A 23,701-nucleotide genomic window follows, 5' to 3' on the forward strand; every position below is an offset into this window, starting at 1 on the left:
GGCGCAGGAGACGCAGGAAAAGCCTGGCGGGCAGGCGCGCGTCCGGAGCGCTTGGAGCAAAGGGGCCGGCGCACTGCACGCTGTTGCGGCCGCGCTCGGGCCGCCCCTCCCCGCAGGCCGGCCGCGGCCTAGGCTCCCCCGTTCTCCACGCCCCGCCTCCCTGGGCTCCCTCCCCGCCTCCCGCTCCTCCTCCCGCCTCCCTCGTCCCCTCCTCCCCTCCCGGCCTCCCTCTCCCTCCGCCCCACTGAGAGCCGGACCCAGGCCGCCTCCCGACGCCTCGCCGCCCTCCCGCCCGCGTTCCACCATGGACAGTCTTGTTTTCACCTTATAAAGATGGCGGTGCGGGATCGCTGCAACCTTTAGACTAATGACTGTCCGAAACATCGCCTCCATCTGTAATATGGTGAGTGGCCGCCTCCTCGGTGGTGGTCGTGCCCGAGGCGCGAGAAGGCAAAGAAAGGGAAACGCGAGCCTCACAAGCGCGCGGCTGCAGCGGTGGGGTGCGGTGGGCTGGGGGACGAGGGGGCGCGGGGTTGGTCCTCGCTGAGCCCGGGAGAGAAGTTCCCGGCCCCGGGGTTGGGCGGGTGGCCGCAGCCCCAGCGGTGGCCGTGGGAGGGTTCAGAGCCCCCTGCTCCCCTTCTCAAACCCGGGACCTCGAGCCTGCTGGCGCAGTGGACCCCCACCCCCCACCCCAGGTTGCAGTGGAAGCGGTTTGAGAGGCTGGAGAGGGGGCGGTGTGGCCCGGACGTCCCACGGGAGGGGGCTGGGGCATAACCTGGGGGGTGTGCCGTGGGTGATGGGGGGCACCCTTCCTAACCTTGTATTCTGTGACTCCCTATCGGAGCCCTTGACCACTCCATCGCGTTCTGAGTGCCGGCATTGGATGGTATTTGACATTCTCTTTGCAGCGGCATCCAGTGTATCCGGAGAAATTTGAAATGTGCTAAAGCTATTTATTTCTTTTTCTTTAAAAAGTGCAACATTGCGGTTGGGGAAGTGAACTTTAACCTGGTTCGGGAAAGCCCGCTGATTTCGTCCCGGCTGCCTCAGTTTCCCATTGGTGGTAGTGAGAGCAGGACAAGGTTATGTGTGTGACAGCAGTATTTGGAGGCCTTCGAGGTGGGGGGGGGTGGTGGCAGTGGGCGTGGAGGCTGTCCCAGGGGCCCCGTTCTCGCTGCCTTGCCTACCCAGTGGAAGCTGGTGGGCGTGGAAGCAGCCAGGGGGGACATCGCTCTGGCTCTGTTGGGGTCAGGGTCTGTGGCGAGGTGGCCACACTAAATTGTGTTTCTTCCATTACTTTCCCTTCCTCTTCATTCCTGCAGGACTATCGTTCTACCCGTGGGGCCCAAGGGTGCGCTCTGCAGGCGCCACTTGTGGATACTTGTTGGGTGTGGGGTTGGCCCCTTGGAGAATGACAAACATTGCCTTCCTGTGTGTGTGTCTTGGAGGATGTGTGCTTTGCCTCCTCTTCCAAGGCTGCCCTCTAACTGTGACCCCAGCCCCTCCTCTACCTCAGACATGCCTTTTTTTAGTTTTTAAAAACTGTAGCTCACAGATAACAAAACGTCTCCTCGTTCAGCTTTTGTCACCTCCACAGTTCAGTGACATTAAATAGGTTCTTTGGGTTATTCAGCCATCACTATTAATCGTTCCGCAGTTTCTCTGTCACCCTTAACAGAAGCTCAGTGTCCCCTGAGACTGGTGCTGTTTGGAGTCCAGTTTTAGGAAAACCTCCCTTGAAGCTAGTAATTCCACCCTGGGCTGGGAATCTGAGGAACTTGGCAGGGAAGCCTTGGGGTAAGGTGAGCTGGCTGCCCTTCCCCCATCACAGGCTTTTAAGTCTTCTGTTCCACATTCTGTTACAAGATCAACACATGGCAAAGGAGCATCCAGGAAGCATGTGTGAGCTCCCTGGCTTCAATTTTCAGCCTCGTTGGATGTAGCCACTACTGGGGGCCAACAGAGCACAGCCTGGGTCTTGTCTCAGTGGTAACCGCAAAGGCTCAGGTAGAGTTAGATATGGTGGGTGGCTTCTGGAAAGTTCCCGTCTCCTCTCCCTTCCTTTCTCCTTCGTGCGGGGACAGGTCCTGCTCCTTCTGGTGGCATTAATGTTCCTTACTGCAGTGAAAAGGTGATGACTTTCTGCCACTCCTCCCCTGAGGGGACCCCTGAAACCAGAGCGGGCTTGTCTTCTCTGTCACCCTGCTAGGGTGGCCTTGAGGCTACAGATAGGCCAGGTCCCCTTGGTGTAATTACACCTCTCTGTTACTGAAGCAGGATGGAAACTTGAAAGCCACATTTCAAGAGGAAGCCAGTCAGGACTTCTTGGCACATCTGAGCAAAATGTCACAACCCGTTTTTAGTAAAACTCCAGGTCTGAACCTTCAGCCAGGGAAGACAGAAGGTGAGAACTGGCCAGTAGTGCTATAGGCTTGGCATTTATCCAGAGAGTTGCCATCTAACATTCATTCACTGCCATCAGGTCAGAAATAACGCAAAGCTGACCCAGTGGGTTGTCAGAGGCTGTAAATCACATGGGGAGATTGCCCATCATTCTCCTCCAGAGCACCTGGTGGATTCGAACAGCCTGCTTTTGAGTTGGCAGTGCAACTTGCCTTACCCTCTAGGCAACCAGTATTCCCTGCCACCTAATAATAGAACACTTCTCAAGGTTCTATAGTTCATTGGCATTATTGCACAGGCAACATGTTTTGCCAGCAGTCCTGAAGGAGGGAGTTTTCTGGTCCAGTTTGGATACTGTCGTGAGCTCGAGATGAACAGTTTGGGTTCTGAAGTCTGCTCACCTGGCCTCAAGCCCTGGTCCTGCTTGTGTTAGCTCTGTGTTCTTTGGGCAGATTATTCTTTGGTCCCTTTACCTCTGAAATCATGGCGGTGATCTTATCAGGCTGCTGTAAGTAGAAATGAGTTCTTGAGGTAGAGCGGCCCAGTAGAGAGCAGGTGCTCCGCCAGCGTTAGCTGTTAATTGGCCGCATCATCTTCCTCATTGTTACCTCACCTTCCAGTCAGGTAAGGGAGAGTGGAGCTAGTCCTGTCCACCACCCACATGAGCATTTATGCAAACCAAGCTGAGTGACAGGATAAACAAAGGGCTCTAACCCCACCCCTCACTCTAGCTGCTCAGGTCACACTCCTCCCAGTCTTTTCTCAGAGGAGAAGGCTTGGTGATGAGAAGGTTGGCTTTCCACCTGGCCACCCGGGAATCTTCCCTGGGCCCCTCTGTAGGGTCTTCACTCAAGGATGAATTGCTTCCAGGTAGGTCTTTCGTGAGCCATTTTTCCCAGTTAAAGAAGTTCTTCCTCCTCACTCCTTTGGTTCTAGCTGGTTTGAGTTATGTAGGAAGAATAAGTGAGGATTGTTTATTTTTTTTTAAAAAACAATTATTTAAAGCAAGTTATTTGACATGTTGGCATGCATCTAGGAAGGGGGTTAAAAAATTCCATCTCTGGGTAAGACCATTTGAAAGTGAACTTGGTCTGCCCAGCAGACTAGGAAAGACCCAGGCCAATCGACACAAGCATTTGTAGTGAATCTTTCCATGGAGCTGAAAAATAAACACCTTCTCTTTCCCCCACTTTGTCTCTCTGGTCACAGGTCAGGTATAGGGTTCTTGGCAGTTGTCCACATCATCCCCTGTCTTTCCTTCCCTGTGGAAATTTTCTTGTCTTCTGGAAGATTGATCATAGTTCCTGTTTATTTTACTTTTTGTTCCATGCCAATTCCTGCCCTTGGACTTTTTGATGAGCCTACTTAGGGCATGTCAGCTTGCCCACAAGGCAACGCCGAGCTCGACGATAGTAAAGCTTGTTTGGCTGGTGTGTTGAAATGTACAGAATACTCTGGCTGCTACCAAGCATGAGAAAGTAGCCCTTGTTGATAATCTTGATTTTTGTACAGACCAGCGGATTTCACTTCCTACCTATTTTTATCGCCCTACTAGTGGAAGGCTTTTAAAAAAAAAAAATTTAAGTTTTCCATCTTAAAGAGCATGAGGCATTTTCAAGAGAAAACATTTGTTAGGAGGAAGCAAATGCACTTTGTTGAAATGTGACTTAGGCCTTTGCAAGTTGGTCTGAATCATCTGATCTTCATTTCACTTGTTAATGAGTCTGTATGATGAACCTCAGATGAGGGGCTGCATAGCAAATAGACTACAGATTTTCTACCTTCTACTGGTGGCTTTTGTTTTCTGTGAGCTCATGATTATAGGCAGTGCCGTTTGGAATTGGAAGCTGTAGCCCTGGGAGTCTTTCAGCTGCACACTGTGGTGCCCTTGGGCAAATCATTCTCTGGCTTAGGGCCTTAGTTTTCCTCAGGACCCCTGGGTGGCACTAAAGATCAATGTGGCTAACCAAACAGTAGGAAGTTCGAGCCCACCCAAAAGTACTTTTGAAACGAGGACTCATGATGTGCTTCAGAAAACCCAGCTTTGAAAGAATCTTGTGGATTATGGTTATACTGTGACACATGGTTTTAGCATGAGTCAGAATTGAGTCTAAAGAAACTGGCGTTTGTTTTCCTTGTTTTTCCTCAGATAGTAAGACTGATAATTTAAAAATTTTTGTCATGATTGGTAAGGAGTGTTTTTTAGACAAAGCGTTTAGAAAATTCATCTTAATTGGTTAACTGCCACTTTTGCATGCTTAACTATCTGGTGGGAAACTCTGTCTGTCATGTTTCCCAGATATTAATATTCCAGCATGCATTGAATGGCCCCAGGGCATGATTTGATACCAGTTGAGTGCCAGATATGAAATATTTTAATGAAATAAAAATATTAAACATTTTTTTTCATGTAAGTGTTCAACATTTGAAGCAAAACAAGTAAGTTTTTAGAGAGGTAATTTCATCTAGTTAACTCCTGACCTGAAGGGCACTTATTTGAAAACTCTCAGACCAAACCCACTGAGTTTATTTCAACTCATGACAACCGTTATTGAATTTTCCGAGTTTGTAAATCTGTATAGGACGGGGCCATCCGTCTTTCGCCCACAGAGCAATTGGTAATTTAGAAACACAACCTTTGAGTCAGCAGCCCAATACGTAACCCGTTATAGCCCCAGGGCCCTTATTTTGAGAATAGTTGGAAAATAAGTCATTGAACAATGTGCAAATATCGTAATTTGGGTAAAGAGGCAATATACCTCTTAAGCTACTATATTTTCATGAGAAATCACACATCTTCCTCTGTTTAACAATGCATTCATTCTGTTATCATTGTTAACACTTTCCTGTAGACCAAAATACACCCCCGCTCCCCAGAAAGAGCCCCGGGATGGAGCCGTTGAGGGTTTTGAAAATGGCCCCAGAACGTGAATGATCTCGAGCCATTAGAGGACAGGAAGATGTTTGGACCTTGGAATGGCACATCAGAATGTTTAAAATATGCCAAACTTGCTTGAAAAAACCCAAAACCTTCATCAAAACACAGTTCTCACTTTTTCTTAGCACTGCTCAAAACAGCAGAGTCCAAATGGAATGAGAAAAGAGAACACTAATCATTAAAATCCTTAGAGAAGAGTTCAATTGGAAGCTACCCCAAACCCCCTACACAACAAACAAATCAAAATCAAATCTGCTTTTGAGTTGATTAACTCATTGAGACCCTCCATTGGATTTCTGAGTCTGTAAAATGTTATATGAGGGGAGGCTGCTTATCTTTTTCCCAAGGAGTGGCTAGTGAATGGATATCTTTTCCATCAGCAGCAGTCCAACTTTTAACGCACATTGTCACTAGAAGTTTTTGTTGTTGTGTGCTGTCGAGCTGCGTATGACTCATAATCTTATGAACAACAGAATTGGACCACCCTGTTCTGTGCTGCACCCTCCTCATCATCTCTGACGTACTGGAGTACATTGCTGCAGTTACTGTCAGTCCATCTCTGATTGAAGGACTCCCTCTCTTTGGCTGAGTGTCCGTCTTTCCTAGCATGATGTCCTGTTCTAAGGAATAGCCCCTTCTAGTATTATGCCCAAAGTATGAGAGAGGAAGCATCACTGACCTTCCTTCCCTCTAAGGAGCACTCTGGCTGCACTTTCTTCAAGACATACCTATTTGTTCTTTTGGCATCCACGGGGTGTTCAGTACTCTTCACAACTCAAAACATTATTCAGTCATCCTATTCATTGTCCAGCTCTTAGACACATAGCAAGTGTTTGAAATGACCGTGACCTGACTCAGGTGCACCTCAGTCTTCAAAATGACATTATCCAGGTGACTGTGACTCTTAGTGACCCTTTGAACAACAGATCTGCACCTTCCCTTATCCTGTGCCATCGTCACCATCTTTGATATTCTTGATACCCATTGTTATGTTATAGTCACTATATCAATCCATCCCATTGAAGGTCTTTTCTCTCACTGACCTTTCCTCTTTCCCAGCATGGTGTAATTTTCCAAAGACCAACTTCTCTTGCCAACAAGCCTTAAAAAGCCCCCAAACTACCTGGAACTAAGTTATAGTCAAGTGAACGATCTAAAGAGGAATTCGATGTGTGTGAGTGTGTGTTAAAAAACAGTGACATAGCTCTGAAATGTGGAGGTTGGGGAGTGGTTGGTAAACATATGTTGAAGGCACGTGCTATTTGTTCAGAAATAAGAGAATTGTTAACTCAGATAATTGGAGACCATTAGTGGAGTTGAGTATACCAGATACTCAGGTCATGCATGAGGACGTACAGTGAAAATTGTCCGATTTCAGAAAGTATAGCCTGAGGTTGAGTGGGTTAATGTTTAAAGAAAAAAATTCTGTTCTTCTGGCCCCTCAGATCTAATATGCAGGAATTTGTGTTAGGTCAGGAACTGACAATTAGACCTGCAGACTTTCCTGTTTTTCTTGGAGTCCTAAGGGTAAACAAAGTTGAATGTCCATTTCTGATTAGAATGAAATACTGCTACACTGTTTTTTCACCCTGCAAAAAACCCCCAAAAAAACCCAAAACTACATTTTTGTGTTCTCATTCACTCATATAGTAACAGCTTATTAATTTGGTTTTCACTAATGTGGAATGTTTGGTATGGAGCTGAAATTTTGATTTCTTAGTAACTCAGACCCATTTAATTCCCTTTCACCCATCCCAGCCTCATCTTCCCAGTTGTTTTGAATGGGTGAAGTTTTTATGATGTCTTGAGTTTCTGATGTGGTCAGAACGGTATCTTTTGCTTTTATCTCCAGTCCATTGATGAAGCTAGCCCAAAGTGAACTGACAGTAAGGGCTCTGGAAGATTGTGTCTGCTTAACATTTTTTGGTCTAAATATTTTAACGCAGCTTCATAATATTGGACTTTTAGTTGTGGTAAAACCTAGTGCTAATCTAAAAGAGTTGAAAGGTCTTTGTGGTGTTTTAAGGAAAACTAGTTAAACCAGTTGCTGTCAGTCAGTTCTAACTCATGAGGACCACATGTGTGGTCAGAGTTAGAACTGTGCTCCACTGGGTTTTCAGTGACATGTGTTTTTTTTTAAGTGGATGCCAGATGCCTCTGGGTGGACTAGAGCGTCTAAACTCCGCTTAGTAGTCAAGCATTTTAACTGTACCACCTAAGGACTCTTTTCAAAAGAGAGCTCTGGTGGCCTGGTCTAAGGCATTGTGTTGCCAACCCAAAGGCGGGGTGTTTGAATCCACCAGTTACTCCATGGGAGAAAGATGGGCTATCTCCTTCCATGTGATTAGCAAATAGCCTTTGAAAACCCACTGGAGGGTTTAGCTATGAGTCAGTCCTGACGCGACAGCACCTAACAGCAACAACAAGAACCACCACCACCCTGAAATGAAGGGAGCTAAGTTGGAGTAGTCTGAAGAGAACTGGACTGTTAACCTGAAAGCTGCTCCTCGCTGGTGGTTAGAATCCAGTAGTGGCGCAGAGGGAGAAAGATGGGGGTAATCTCTCCTTGGGCAGTTTTCAGCCCTGGAAACACACTGGAAGCTCAGCCATGAGTCTGTTCTGACTTTGATAATAATGAGCTGAGTTGATCCAAAAATGAACCAGCCAAAATGTTCTTGGAAGAATAAATTCTGTATCAGCAACCAACAAAAGACTTAGGAATCTAACTTTGCTGGGACCATGGCTTAAAGTTTCACGGTTAACAGATGTCCTCTGGGTAGAGTTTTCCTGCAATTCTGAATGTGCTTCTTCATAGTGTTGTTAGGTGTTCTTGTGTCAAGTACAACTCATAGCAGTCCTGGGAACAACAGATCTAAACTCTATCCTATCCTGTGCCATCCTTACCATCCCCGACACACTTGAGCCCATTGCAGCAGTCACTGTATTAATTCATCTCACTAAGGGTTTTCCTGTCCATCATTGACCCTCCACCTTTCCAAGCGTGCTATACCTCTGCAAGGCATGTTGTCATTGTTATGTGCCGTCGAGTCAACTCCAACTCACAGTGACTCTATGCACAATAGCTCTGAACCCTGCTCTGACATGAGCCAATCTCAGCCCCTGACACACCTACCCTCATTACTGCAGCTACTATGTCAATCCATCTCATCCGAGTGTGGTCCTTCCATCATTCCAAGCTTGATTTCCTTCTCTGAGAACTAGTCCCTCCTGACAACATGCCCAATGTATGTGAGACAGAGCTTTGCCTGCAGGAGCAGCTTTGTGTCATCCTCTCCAGGGCAGACCTGTTTGTTCTCTTTTCAGCCCATTGTATGTATGTTCAGTACTCTCCTCCAGCACCACAATTCAAAGGCATCAATTCTTCTGTGATCTTTGGTCACTGTCTAGTTCTCTGATGCATAGCAAGGAATTGCGAAGACCGTGGCCTGAATCAGGTGCACCTTAGTTGTTAGACTGGCATTGTTGATCTTCAGTAGTCTGGAGAGGCACCTTAGAGCAGGTTTTCTTAATGCACTTTGTCTTTTGATTTTCTGACTGCTGGTGCTAATAAGTGTTGATTGTGGACCCTAGAGAGCTGAAATTGTTAGCAGTTTCAGCCTCTTTTCCATCTATTGTGGTGCTGCCAGTGAGCTTGAGAATCTTTTCTTCTTGATGTCCGTATTGCAGACTACAGTTCTTGACCTTCTGCAGCAAATGCTTCAGGCCCTCCTCAGTTTCAGCCAGCAAGGTTGTGTCATTTGCATAAAGCATGTTGTTGACCAGTCTTCCTCCAATCCTGATGCCACATTCTTCCTCATAAAGTCTAGCCTCCCAATTTGTCTGTTCTTCATATAGATTGAAAAGTTAGGGAGACAGTATGCATCCCTGATGCACTCCTTTCCTGATTTTGAACCATGTAATATTTCCTTGCTCTGTTTTGATAACTGTTTCTTGGTCCATGTATAGGTTTCACATGAGCATAATTAAATGTTCTAGGGTTCCAATTCTTAAGGTTAGCCACAATTTGTTATGATCCACGTAGTCAAATGTGTTTGTATAGTCAATGAAATACAGATAGACATTCCTCTGGTACTCTATGCTTCCAGTCAAGATCCAGCTGATGTGGGTGATGATGTTCCTAGTGCATGGCCTCTTTTTTTTTCCCTCCTCAATTTTTTTTATTATTTATTTAATGAAAATTTACAGAGATTTTTGGATTTCCATTAATTCATTGTTGCACTTTTCTCCCCGCCCACCCCTCCCTCCCCCAGTTCACTCATGTCTTTGAAAAGTAAAAGAAAAATTCTTTCATTGTCTTACAATCCCTCCCCCCAGATCCACTCCACTATGCAGGCATGGCCTCTTTTAAACCCTCCTCTTGTATTTCTGGTAGTTCTCTGTCAATGTACTGTTCTAATTATTTTTGGATGATCTTCAGCAGAATTTTATTTGCGTGTGACTTTAATGATATTATTCAATAATTTCCATACTTCATCAGATCACCGTTTTTTTGGAATGGGAACACAAATGCATCTCTTCCAGTCAGTTGGCCAGAATCCTGCAGACTTTGTGGCACTACCCAGCGAGCATGTCAGGGTAGCATCTTTCTGTTGAAATATGTCAGTTGTTATTTTATCAATTCCTAGAGCCTTGTTTTTTGCCAATTCAGAGAATATTGAATTTCCTCTATCTTGAACATAAGATGTTTCATTAAATTCTTCTTTGTCAGCCATTTTTTTGTACAGTGATTCTGTGTACTCTTTATATCTTGTTTTGATGCTTTCCTGTACCAGTCAATATTCTACGCATAACATCCTTAGATGTTACAACTCAAGGCTTGAATTTGTTTTTCAGGTCCTTCAGCTTAAAAAATGCCTGAGTTAACCCCTTTTGATTTTCTAACTCTAGCTCTTTGTACATTTCATTATAATACTTTACTTTGTGAGATGAAGCTTTACCTCCAAGGAACATTTTAGCTGCACTTTCTCTAAGACATTCCTATTTGTTCATTTTGCAGTCCATGGAATATTCAGTACTCTTCTCACACACTGTAGCTCAAAGACATTAATTCTGTCATTCTTACTCATTGTCCATTTCTCAGATGCATAGCAAGTGATTGAAAGACGATGGCTTGACTCAGGTAGACTGAAGTCTTCATACTGTGACAACATTACTTATCAGTAATTTAGAGAGGTTCCTGACAGCAGATTTGCCCAGTGCAATGCATCTCCTGATCTCCTGACTGCTATGAACGGTGTTGATTGTGGATCCAATTCATACAAAGTCCATCTATCGTGATGTTGCTTATTGGTCCAGTGGTGAGGATTTTTTTTTTAAGTTGAATGCAATCCATACTGAAGACCGTAGTTTTTGATCTTCTGTAGCAAGTGAAAGTCCTCCTCACTTTCAGCAAACAAGGTTTTGTCATCTATGTAATGCAGGTGGTTGAGGAGTTTTCCTAAGATCCTGATGCCATTAATCATCTTCATAGGAGATAGCTTTAAAAGCAAGGGAGCAACTTTCTGTTTCCGAATTCTTCCCTTTCCATTTGTAGACTCTGTCTTCCATTTGCCCACATGTGACTGGATACACCAAAGCTTTGGTGCCACTTTCAGAACCCTCCTTTGCTCAGATTTGGGACTTAACTGTCTGGGTAGTGGTGCATTGCAGGCCTTTGGAAAGATGCAGTGAATACTAGAATGAACATCCATGTACCCATCACCCAGTGAGGAAATAAGTATTTAAACACAACTGAGGATGTAGGTACCTTTTCCCATTTTTTCCCCTTGCCTCCAAGACAGTGTCCATTACTCTCAATTTAGTTCTTGTGGCTCTGTTGATTTGGTGGGTATGGCTGTATCTTAACATTAAGAAAATACAAATCCTTACCAATAGGCAATGATATGCTGATAGATAAAAAAATACTAGAGTTGTCAACCATTTCCTCTTGCTTGGATCCACAATCAACACCCTTGGCACAAGGACTTGTCATGGGTCTTTACCAGTTTAAAGACTTAGCTCAAGTAATTGCAAAGGTTATGGCTTGTTACATATCTGAAAATTGGACAGTGAATAAGGATGACAGAAGAAGAATTGATGCCTTTGCATTGTGGTTGTTGGTAGAGTCCTGGATAGCCCATAGACTGCCAAAAGAACAAACAATTATGTCTTGGAGAAAGTGCAGCCAGAGTCCACCTTACAGGTGAAAATAATGAAACCTCATCTCACATATTTTGGGCATGTTATTAGGAGAGACCAATCCTTGGAAAGAGATGTCATGCTTGGAAAGGTGGAGGGTCAGCAAAAGAGAAGACCCTCAACAAGATGAGTTCATTACATTCACACACTGTTACACAGTAACTGTAACAAGGGGCTTTGGTATATCAGAGATGGTGAAGATGGCCCAGGCTAGGGCAGGGTTCAGATCCATAGCTCACAGGGTCTCTGTGAGTTGTAGTCTACTCATTGTCACCTAACAACAATGGCAACAACAACAGCTCTGGTGGCCTAGGGGGTATGGGGTTGTTCTGTTAATCCAAAGGCAGGTGGTTTGAATCCACCAGGTACTCCTCAGGAGAAAGATTTTGCTCTCTGCAAACCTGCTGGAGGGTCAGCTGTGAGTTCCAGCTTGACAGTAATGACAGCATGTTGTTATGCTTGCACTTGCTATGTCTGGATACAGTAAAGTATTAAAAAAGTTAGTAAATATTGTTTCCTTGTAATTATAAATATGCTCTGGAATATTGAATACATTTTTCTTTGGTCTTATTTAAATTAAGAGTTTAAAATTAGAAACTGTAGATTTAATTCTCGTTTGTTTTGATTACTTTTCTATCCCATGAAGGCACCATACTGCATTCATTCATTCTATTGATAAGTACTTAGGTTTGCACTTTGTGGCATGTGCTGTTTTAATGCCAGGAGAAGTATTTAATTCATTTTCCTGTGTATATGTTTTAAATGTCTCTCTGGTGTACACCTAGAAGGGAAACTACTGGATTGAAGGAGATGGACATCTTCAACTTTTGTATATTGTCATGCTTGCCCTCCAGAGTGGCTCTGCCGTTTGCATTCTGACCAGCAAGAGTGCACAGGAGTTCAGTCACTCTACGTGCTTGTGAACACATGATGTTTTTAGACTTGACGGTTTGGCAGTCTGATGGGTGTGAAGTGGTATCATTGTGATATAAAATGTACATTTCCCTGCTCACTCTTAAGGTTGACTATCCTTCCGTGTGTTTATTGTGCTGGCCTCTTTTTAACCCAGGAAGTCAGGAACTGTTTTCTACTATTGACAGTTAGGGCTATAGTGCTAGTTACGACTGTCAAATCTCAGGAACGGCATGTGTCTGAAGAGGAGAATACTAGACTTGGGGCCACAGGACCATGGGTGTCTTTCTGAAAGGGCCAGAGGGAGTAAGATTAACAGCATCTCACTGCCCCAGAGCAGAAAGCAGATAAAGAGCCCCTAGCCCAGCCTTGGTGCTTTTAGAGCTACAGCAGCAGCAAGAGCTTAATTTATTGGTTACTTATAAGTTTGGTACCAACAATGGGGTTTATTAGGGAAAGAGGTTGGAGAGTGGGGGAGGCTAAGAATATCACCCAAAACACGTCCCAGGTTTTAGCTCAAGTTCCAGGGCACAATTCCTCAATTGTCCAGGCTCTAATTTCAATTCAGCTTTCAAATCCAAATCATCTGGCCAGCTTTGCCTCCTTCAAGCATCTGGCAAGAACAGCAAACACCTTTAACTGTGGCCTTTATCTAGGGCTCCTCTACTTACACCTTGCCACAGTTTCCCACAGCAATGCTACAGTCTCTCCAGCCTCATCACCAAGGTCTCACCAACAGGATCTGCTCCAGTCTCCTTTAAGGATTGCTGCTGCAAGCCTTGCTCACCTCAAATCTTGCCTCCCCATGTATGTAAACACACGTTCTCTTATTTTAGTCCCGTATCTGTTGATGATTAGCAAGACCATCCTGATTTGTAAGATTATGTGCTTGCGTTTAAGGTAGCTGGAGACTAGAGGGGGCTAACTGCAATGGTTAAAAAAAAAGCAAAAAGCCAATTTTTAGGCAATTGGCTAACACCACAGAATGATAAAAGGAAAAACCATGAAGACCAAAGGAAAGCTCAACAAAAGGAGGGATGAATCAGAGGATATGAATCTGAGAGAATGAAGACCAGGTGCCCCTGTGCCCAAACCAAGTCAGTTGTGTGGTATTGTTCTGGACTGTGATGACCCCATTAGGGTCAGGGTCGAACTATCACCACAGGGTTTTCAGTGGCTGATTTTTGAGCTGGTGACATAGCTCACCACCAATGCCTTTCTCCTGTGGGAGCACTGGTGGCCACGTTGGTAGGGAGTTGTGCTGCCAACCCAAGGCGGGCGATTAGGATTGACCAGCTGCTCCAGGGAGATGATGCATGGTCCCCTCCTGTGCTGTTCACAGTGTCTGAAAATCCACCGGAGGGTCAACTCTGAGTTGCTTCTGACTCAGTGGGAATAAGGAGTTGTTCTCCTAAGTCCATTCTGACTGGACAGAAACTGCCCACCTTTTGGTTATGAGCTGGCATGTTAATGACAGGAGCTTCTATAGTCATTGTGAAAAGGTGACCCTTGGAGGAAAAAAGTTATGGAGTAGAACTGACAAGAAGTCGTGAGTGTTTAGTGGACATTTGGGAAATAGTATTGTGCTAGGCAGGCCTGAATTCAAGTCACGTTTCTACTGGCAAGTTGTTCATTGCCATGAAGTTGATTTTAATTCAGTGACACCATGCAACAGAGTAGAACTGCCTGTAATTATATGTTAACTGCAAAATACACAGTTTGACCCTACCTGCACTGGCGAAGTCTGCAGTCTGGCACTTGTCTGAAGAGGAATCATGTCAGTCTGAATCAGCAAGTGCCTGATTCAGGTTATGGCCTTTTCAATCACTTGCTACACATCTGAGAGTTGGACAATAAATAAGGATGGCAGAGCAATAATTGATGCCTTTGAGGTAGGGTGTTGGAGAAGAGTACTGAATATCCCAGGGACTGCTAAAAGGACAGACAGATATGTCTTAGAAAAAGTGCAACCAGAGTGTTACTTGGAGACAAGGATGACAAAGGTTCATCTCATACTTGGGGCATGTTGCTAGGAGAGGCTATTCCTTGGAAAGAGACATTGTACTTGAAAGGGTGTAAGGTCAGTGAAAGAGAGGAAGACCCCCAGTGAGGTGCATTGACACAATGACTGCAACAAAAGGCTTACGGGTGTCAGAGATGCTGAGGATGTGCAAGATACATGCAGGTCTGTTGTTAGGGTCGTTTTGAGTTGTACTCAACTTGACAGCACCTAACAACAAGAACAAAGGACTTTCACTGACTCTCTGTCTGTCTCTGCATGATGACTTTCTCTAAGGACTAGCTCCTCCTGACAGCATCTCAAAGTGTGTGAGACAAAGGTTCCCCATCCTTGCCTCTAAGGAGCACCCTTGTTGAGCTTCACCCAAGACAGACTTGTTAATAGGTCGTAATTCAGGTGAGAAACACTCAGGATACAATTCTTCTGTTGGGACAGCTTCTTCTCAGGCTGACAGGCCTCCACTGCCCTTCAGCCTCCTGGCTCTTGGCCAGCATTACAAAGCTTTTTAGTTCAGCCAGTGGGGCATTTTCCTCCTACCCCCCCATCTCCCCTTCTGCCAGTCAGCTAGGCGAAGGCACTGGGCTCCAGCTCCATGGGGTAGTCATACTAGTTCAGATCTGTCACCTACCAGTCTCTGGGTCTAACGCCTCTGCTGTTGCTGCTAGTCCGGCCTGGGTCTCCACCTGGTTCAGGAATCTTTGGCCCCAAAGGACTCTTACTCTGCATTCTTCGTTACTTTTTTCTTCTTGGTAGGGAGAGAAAGATCCCCCTAGATAGATAAGCACTTTGAAAGAGCAGTGGCCAAGGCACACCCAGAATGGGCTTTGTTGAAAAGTGGCCTGGGACTTTTTCCTCCATGCCAGGACTTGAGGAGTTTTCCTGTTTACTCTGTTGCTTCAAGTTTTTTAAAGTAAGGCAATAGGAAATTCTGGTCTTCCTCTTTTCTGTGCTTATGTGTGCCTGTCTGTCAAGTTAGCAGTTGGTGGAAATTGTTGAATCAGAATCATTCCCTCCACCTATTTTAACTTTCAGAATATGACAAATACCTCCTTTTTAAATACAGAAATGCCAGCAATTTAAAAAAAAATTTGCCGGTTCTTTGGCATGCTAAAGAATCATGCTCACGTGTGCATAATCTTAGTACAAAATGTGTATTCTGAGATTCTACCTCTTGAGATTTTGAGTAGGTTTAAGGGGCAACCTTGCAGTCTGCATTTAAGTACCTTTTCCCCACCCTGTCTGTTGGAGGTACACTGAGGACCACATTTGGAGAGGCACTGCTGTTCTTGGTAATGAATTTGGCCTCATTAAAAGAAAACTATTTATAGTTAGAAATCACTTATCTAATAACCTTTAAGATTCTATGAAAAACTGTTTAAGGTACTCCATTAACTTCCAAAGCTACAAACTGTTGCCGTTCTCTAGATGTTTATTGAAGACTAGATAATAAAATTTCTAGAACAAGCTGTATGTGTCACATCACCTGCAAAACTTTAAAACGAAAAGTTTTTATAAAAATTAAGCATTAACACTCAGAAAAGGATGAGAGGAATTGTTTCACTGCTGTTATGTGCTGTCTAGTCTCATGTGACTCATAGCAAGTATGTACAAAATCTCTGCACCCTCCTTGTATCCTATGCCAACCTTACTGTCTCTGACACAACTGTCATGCAAAATAAAATACAACATACACTTAAATGCCCACTTCAGTTTGAACAGATAGTAAAATTTAGCCGTATGTGGTTAAGATTTTCTTTTAGATAGAATGCTCTAAGATACAGTTGTTGTTGTTGTTGTTATGTGCCGTCGAGTCGTTTGTGACTCATAGCGACCCTATGTACAACAGCCCTAAACCGTGCTCTGTCCTGTGCCAATCTCATTGCCCCTGACAAACCCATCCCGAGTACCCCAGCCACTGAATCAATCCACCTCATAGAGGGTCTTCCCCTCCTGTGCTGTCCCTCTACTCTACCCAGCATGATGTCCCTCTCCAAAGACCTGTCTCTCACTACTGCGATTTTCTTCTTAGAAGTATCTTTTTCTGAAGTTGATGTTGTGTTTATGCTATCTTTATACATTTATAATTTAAAATTCATAAGCAGTGTGTCAACTTTTGTGCATGTTAAAAAAGAAAAACAAAAAACCACACAACACCCCAGCTACCGGCTTGGTAGTGAATCCTTGGCTGCTTTCGTCAAGGTTGGTGGTTTGAACCCAGCAGTCACTCCTTAGGAGTCTGCTTCCATGGAGATTCTAGTTTTGTAAACTTTGAGGCAGTTCTCCTGTCCTATATGGTCACTGTGAGTTGGAATCCACTCCTTGGCAATGAAGTTGGCTTTGTGTTTGGGTTTTTTTTTTTTTGGTATGTGTAAATATGTAACCTTTAGATATTTTATCTTTTCACTCAGTGGTTACAATTGAGATTATCTCTGTGAAACACACAGACCCGGTCTTCTAGCTGCTCTGTAACAGTGTTGACTTCACCCTGGTTTAGAGGTCCATTTCCTTTAGGGGCAGTTTGTTAATTTCCAGAATAGTCTCTCTGGTAACAGTGCTGCGGTGAATGTTCTTGTCCCAGTCCTTGCACTCAGTGTTCAGTTCTCCAGGACATAGATAGCCCTGGAAGTGGGAGTGTGCGGCTCATAGGAAATGCTTATCTGCGGCTTTACCAGGTGTTTAAAAGAGCTTTCCAAAGCCCCCGCACCAGTTGCAGCTGTGTGAAGATGCAGTTTCCTAGAGCACACCTCAGGATTTTCACCTGGAAGTAGGTGTAGGCAGGCCACCTGAAGAAAATTGTTGTAGGCAGGTCACCTGGAAGTAGGTGTAGGTAGGTCTTGAATGGCTTTCAGGCATGTACAGGATCTTCCTTCTTCCCCTCACCCACCCTAGATAAGTTACAGCGGCTGCAGCTGATTTCTGATGAACCTTGGGGCTTGAAAAAAAACCCTATACATTAGTCTGGAAATTACACAAGGACAGGATTTGGCATTTGTCTTACTCACTGTTTATAATCCAGCTTTCAGCAGCGCATGTTGTGGTCATTTTATTCATCCAGTTACTATTTGCTGAACAGAGATGTTGACTTGGTGAATGAATGAAATACTTTGAATGCAGCAATGAAGGCATTCCTCCATCCCCCCCCCCCCAGTGTTATCTTTTGAATCCTCTCTCCCACCTCACTGCTGTCTACTCCATTCTAGCTCATAGGGACCCTCCCGAGGGTTCCCAAGGCAGCAGACTGCATCAGGATGATCTTCCACCTTTCATCTGAGGAGCCGCTGGTGAATTGAAACTTCTGGAGAATTGCTGTCTCTGGGTCAGCGGCACAACTAACTCGTTCTGAACTCGGCGACCGTAGCTCACTTGCCTCTGTGATTTTAATGTGCATAGGATTTACCTGCAGATCTTGTTAAAATGAAGTAGGTAAAGGTGGGAGGGCAAAGTCTGCTTTTCTAACCTCTCAGGTGATGTAGATACTGTTGGTTTAGGAAGCACATCTGGAGCAACAAGGATCTAGAAAAAAAAATGTGATTTCACTCTTCCTTACAATGGTAAAGAAGACCTTGTGGTGCAGCCGTGAAAGCATCGAGATGCAAACCAGAAGGGTGGTGCTCCATGGGAGAAATCTGAGGCCATCTGCTTCCCTAATGATTGTTGTCACTGGGAGGTGCTGTCAACTCAGAACCAACTCACAGCTGACCCTCGGGTGGATTTTCAGAGGCTGTCAATCCCATGGGAAGAGGTTGCCCATTTTTTTGCCTACAGAACAATTGATGGATTCAAAACACCTGCCTTTAGGCTGGCAGCACAGCTCCTTAACCGCCCGGCCACGAGAGTTCTTCCAGAGCTCCCATCCATAAAGCCTTGAAAACCCTGTGGATTTGTTGTCCTTGTTCTGTAGGGTGGCTGTGAGTCTGATCATGCTCTGTCCTTGTTGTTGAGTCAGAACCTGCAGCAGGTCTTCAGAGGCTGTAAACCACACAGGAGAAGATTGCCCTGTGCGTTTTATATAGTGGTGAAGAGGGGGCATTTGAGATTTTTAATCCTGCTTAGTAAATCTTAAGAGCCCGTTTCCTGATCTTTTTACAAAAACAAAGGCAGTTGATGAAATACCTTTGCCACCACCTTATTTTCTTGAGAGAATTGAAAGTGATCCCACATCTTAGTGGCACTTTGTAAGCTGTGATGGTGCCCTCAAGTGTGTGACTTCTTATAATTATTCTCACTCTTGCAGTGAATTAGCATTTCCCTTCAGTTTGCTCCAAGCAAGGAAGCCACGGTGCTGCAAAGCTGTCGCACTGCAGCAGCCAGCAGTCTAAAAATCTTCCTTTTGATTGGCCATCTACATTTAGAAGGGCGATTTGAGGAGACTGACGTTGTGATTGAAGGTCAGGCAGAAGCAGAAGTAAAATTCACTGCATGGTTCAATATTGGTCTTGGAGACAGTGGGAGGGAGGAGGACCTTGTTCACTGGCTACTCTTTCCCACTCAGCCTAGTGGTAGCACAAGTGATAAGATCGTGGAGAGAATCTCTAAACTAGACATTCTGAAATGGAAAGAGGACACTAAAGTGATTCACAAACCACATTTTCTGTTGCCTGACTTGGGTGTTGTGTACTGTAGAGTCTGAATCGACCTGTAGCTGACCCTCTGGTAGGTTTTTAGAGGCAGTTAATTGCATAGGAGGAGATTGCCCACCCTTCTGTGGAGCAGCTGATGGCTTTGAACCATGTCCCTTTGGGATTACAGTGCAGCTTCTTGCTACTAGGCCACCAGAGCTCCCTGTCCTTTACTTGGTAGCAACCACTATATGGTTTGCCAGACTGTACATCATAAGGAGAGGAGACTGTTTCGGAGAGGAGACTGTTTCCTATTTCTGCCGAGTAGCAACTGGTGGATTTGAACTGTTGACCTTTCAGTTAGCAGCCCAACATTTAACCTACTATACTACCAAGACCTTGCTTGCTGAAAGTGAGAACCAGGACCTTGCTTGCTGAAAGTAAGGAGGTCTTGAGGTGTTCGCTGCAGAGGAGCAAAGATGCTAGTTTTCAATGTGGGTTACATCTCAACATTAAGAAAGCAAAAATCCTCCCTATTGGACCAATAGATAACATCATGATAAGTAAAGAAAATATTGAAATTGTCAATGATTTAATTTTACTTGAATCCTCAATTAATACTGTTGGTACCAGCAGTTAGGAGATCAGGAAAGATACAACAGTCGGAAGGTCTCCTGTTAGGGATCGCTTCAAAGTCCTGAAGAATAATGATAGCAGTTTAAAGAATAAGGTATACCTGATTCAAGCCATGATTTTACCAGTCACCTGCTATGCGTCTGAGAGCTGGACAGTGAGGGAGGCTGGCTGAAGAAATGGCACCTTTGAGAAGAGTACTGAAGATCCCATGGACTGCCAAAAGACTAAACAGGTAGGTATGTCTTGGAGAAGGTGCAACCAGAGTGCTCCTTGGAGGCAAGGATGGTGAAGCTTCATCTTGCATACTTGAGCATGTTGTTATGAGAGGGACATCATGCAGGGAAAAGTGGAGGAGCAGTGAATGAGAGGAAGACCCTCAGCAAGATGGATTGATGCAGTAACTGCTGCAAAGTGCTCGAGTGTGTCGGGGAGGGCAAGGATGGCACAGGATAGGTCAAGGTTCAGATCCATTGTTCATAGAGTGTCTGTGAGTCATATGCAACCTGACAGCACTTACCCTCAACAACTCCTCCCAGGCTACCTTTAAAATCAATGAACTGAAATGTCTTAAAAATGTGTGGGTGTTAAGTGAAATGTCGCAGGAACAAACCCACCTGCCATTATGTGGAGAAAGACGAGCCAGACTGCTTCCACCCAGTTTACAGCCATGAACCAACCCTAGGGGGCAGCTTTACTCACAGATTTGCTTTGAGATTCGATTGACTGGATGGCAGTGAATTAGATTTTGGTTTAATTGATCTATTTTAGGAGTCATCTGAGTTGTTCAGGAGGAACGAGGCCCTAAGGGTAAGACATCACGGGACACTTCATTTAGATGCAAGGTTCTAAGGTATTGGGGATCCTGGTTTATCAATCTGAGAGAGGCAGTGTGGCGGTGGAGAGAAGAGTTCAGGCTTGAAAGTAATTGCCTTTATTTGGCAATTAAACTCTGTCTTGGTTCTTCTCTTGAAGAAGAGGATAAATAGTACCTGTCTTGTTGGGTTGTTGTGAGGATTAATTGAAATTGTGTCTAGCTCTTGGAGCAATAGCTTGTACTTTGGAAGTATTCAATAAACGTAAGCAATTACTTCCCAGGTGCAGTGGAGTCCACTCCGACTTGCAGTGACTCTGTGTGCATCAAAGTTGAAGTATTTTCCATAGGCTTATTTAAAAATATTTTTTTGTTTGTTGTTGAGAATATGTATAGCAGAACATACATCAGTCCAACCATTTCTCCACGAACAATTAACGACATTATTTATAGTCTTCAAAGTAGTGCAAACATTCTAACCCTCCTTCCCTGAGTTATTCTCTCCTCATTAACATAAATGCATTGTCCTCTAAGTTTTCTGTTTGACTTTTCAAGGTTTTGCAATTAGCACGATCCCATAGAGATAGATCTTACAAGCGCATAGTGCTCAAGGTAGCTGTTCTTGACTCTTTTGCTGCCATGGTGCTGATTCTCACTCCTCGTGACCTTATAGATCACAGTAGAACGGCTTCATTGGATTTCTGAATTTGTAAATCTTAAGAGTGGGCCAGAGTAGCTAGTGGGTCATAATGGCTACCTTTCAGTTAGCAGCCCTGCACTTAAGCTGGTATGTTGTGAGAACTCCTTGACATTCTTTAAATCACAGTGTTGGTGGAGAGTAAAATCAGTCTTGGAAGAAATAAAACCAGAGTGTTATTTAGAAGTAAGGATATTTTGGTGGTGATGTTAGGATGGGGCCAGTCCTTGGAAAAGACATATTTGGAAAAGTAGGGGATCTTTAAGGTGAGAAAGAGCCTCTATGAGGTGGATTGGCATAATGCCTGGACTAGAGGATTTCAGCCCATCAGAGGCTGTGGGAATGGAATAGCATTGGCCTGGTTTCACTCTTTTGTGCATAGTTGTACGTGAGTCGGAGCTGACTCAGTAGGACCTGACAACAACAGCAATAACAACAACAGCAATGCTGTTTGGATTTAAGTTTTAAAGATTCTCTCATGGCAATAACTTCAAGGTTTAGCTTTTATGGATCCAGCAAGTCTAGATTCAATGAGAATTTGACGTTCTGTTCTTTGGTACCCCTTCCCTGGATCTGGATTCTTACTGAGAATTGTTGATCAGAATGCACTGTACTGAAAGCCAGACACCGTCCTGTTCTCGTCTCCTGGCAAAGGAGGCAATTAGCCTCACGTTCCATTTTGTTCCATTCCTCTTTCTCCTTTTTCCTGTGTTGCTCCAGGTGAATAGACACTTGTTATTGTACCCTGAGGTGTCGTTTGCAAGCTTTTCATACCCAGGCACTACCCAACACAGTAGGAATTAGAACAAATCACTGCACGTGCTGTTTTGCTGGATAACTGGGCTGCCTCATGACATCAAGACACCAACCCTGCAAACCAAGGAGGCAAATTCTGCAAGGTGTCTAGTTTACATAAGCAGTGTCAGCACCTCCTGCTCTCCTGCCTCACCTCCCCTGAGGTTCATTGTTATAAATGCATCTGTCACACAACATTTGCCAATTCAGCTTTTCGTAGCTGTACAGCTTATGGGTAGGGGTTACATTAATTGGCTCTTCAACTCTACCATGAATCAGTGTGATTGTCCTATCACTGCAAACTGAGACTCATAAGCAGGAGTTCCCGCTTGTCCCTTCCCACTTGCCCTTGGGGACTGATCAACTTTATTCTCTATGCCTTTGTCTTTGTCTTTTTATATGTTATTGTTATATTCTGTATAGTCGAGACAGAATGGACCCATAGCAGATGCTCTGGTGGGTTTTCAGAGGCAGTTAATTGCACGAGAAGTGATTGCCCATCCTTCTCCCATGGAGCAGCTGGTGGATTTGAACCCTGTGCTTTTGAGATTGCAGCACAACTTCTTGCCACTAAGCCACCAGAGCTCCCTTGTCTTTTTGTACAAGTGAGGCCATTTAATGTTTGTCATTTTGTGACTGACTGACTTCAATGAACATGTCTTTAAGCTCCATCCATATGTAAGTTTGTATTGGCATTGAAGTTCTGATACATGCTGTATTTCTTTTTATAGCTGAGTCATTTTCCATTGCATGTATTCCACTGATGGGCACTTAGTCTTGTTTCCACCTTTTGGCTGTTGTGAGCGCAATGTGATGACCATTGATACCTTCATTCACTGCTGTCGAGTCCGTTGTGGCTCATAGTGACCCTCCGCGTCCGAGGCAGGAGGAGGCTGTCTTTCTCCCACGGAGCAGTTGGTGGCTTCTGACTGCTGGAGATGAAGCCCTTCGGTGAGCAGTGCAGTACTGGATTTGACTGTGCCTCCAGAGCTCCCTGCAGTGAACACTGGTGTGCACATCTCTGAATACCTTCTTTCCAGTTTTTGAGTGTATGTCTAGGGGTAGAAGTCCCTGTAATTTTCAGTGGCTTTGGTTAAAAATATTTTAAAAGTAGATCACCAGGCCTTTCTTCCGAAGGGTTGCTGGGCGAACTTAAACCTCCAGTGTTTTGCCTAACAGCAAAATCGTTTTAACTGTTTGGTCCACCCAGGGATTCCATTTACTTGGCTTTTCCCCCTGTTCCATCGTTAGATGCCATTGAGTCAGTTGCAGCCCATGACAACTCTGTATGTGCAGAGGATTTCCTTTGTCTTCTAAGTTGCCTCTGGGGGAGTTCAGACTGCTAGCATTTTTTTGCAATAGTTCAAATCTTAACAGTGCATCATCCAGGAACTCTGAAGAAAGTGAAATACAGAATTAGCATGGATTATATTCTGAATATCCCATGGGAGGACAGAAGAACAGATATGTCTTGGAGAGGGTGCAGCCGGCACGCTTTTTCACCTCACATACTTTAGACGTGTTGCTGGGAGGGACTATTCCTTGGAATGGGACATGATGTTGGGAAGTGTGGAGGGTTAGCCAAGGAGAGGAAGACCCTTCACCAGGTGGACTGACACCGTGACTGCCGCAATGAACTTTTTTTTTCCTATAATTATATTTTATTAATTTTCATAAACATTTACAGAGATTTTGGGTTTCCATTCATTCATTGTTGCACTATTCTCTCTAC

General features: G+C 44.5%; 1 protein-coding gene across 1 annotated transcript in view; it reads left to right on the plus strand.

The window, feature by feature from the left end:
- The first annotated feature begins 261 nt into the window (after nt 1–261).
- Nucleotides 262–23,701, plus strand: part of USP46 (ubiquitin specific peptidase 46) — a 96,315-nt gene continuing 72,875 nt past the window's right edge. The window contains exon 1 of the mRNA XM_006894149.1: nt 262–403. Within this exon, the coding sequence (XP_006894211.1) occupies nt 368–403 (36 nt within the window). The 5' untranslated portion in view covers nt 262–367. The remainder of the gene's footprint in view (nt 404–23,701) is intronic.

The sequence above is a fragment of the Elephantulus edwardii genome, unplaced genomic scaffold (assembly GCF_000299155.1).
Source record: "Elephantulus edwardii isolate Elephantulus edwardi_28Jun2011 unplaced genomic scaffold, EleEdw1.0 scaffold00137, whole genome shotgun sequence".
In the NCBI taxonomy this organism is placed as follows: domain Eukaryota; kingdom Metazoa; phylum Chordata; class Mammalia; order Macroscelidea; family Macroscelididae; genus Elephantulus; species Elephantulus edwardii.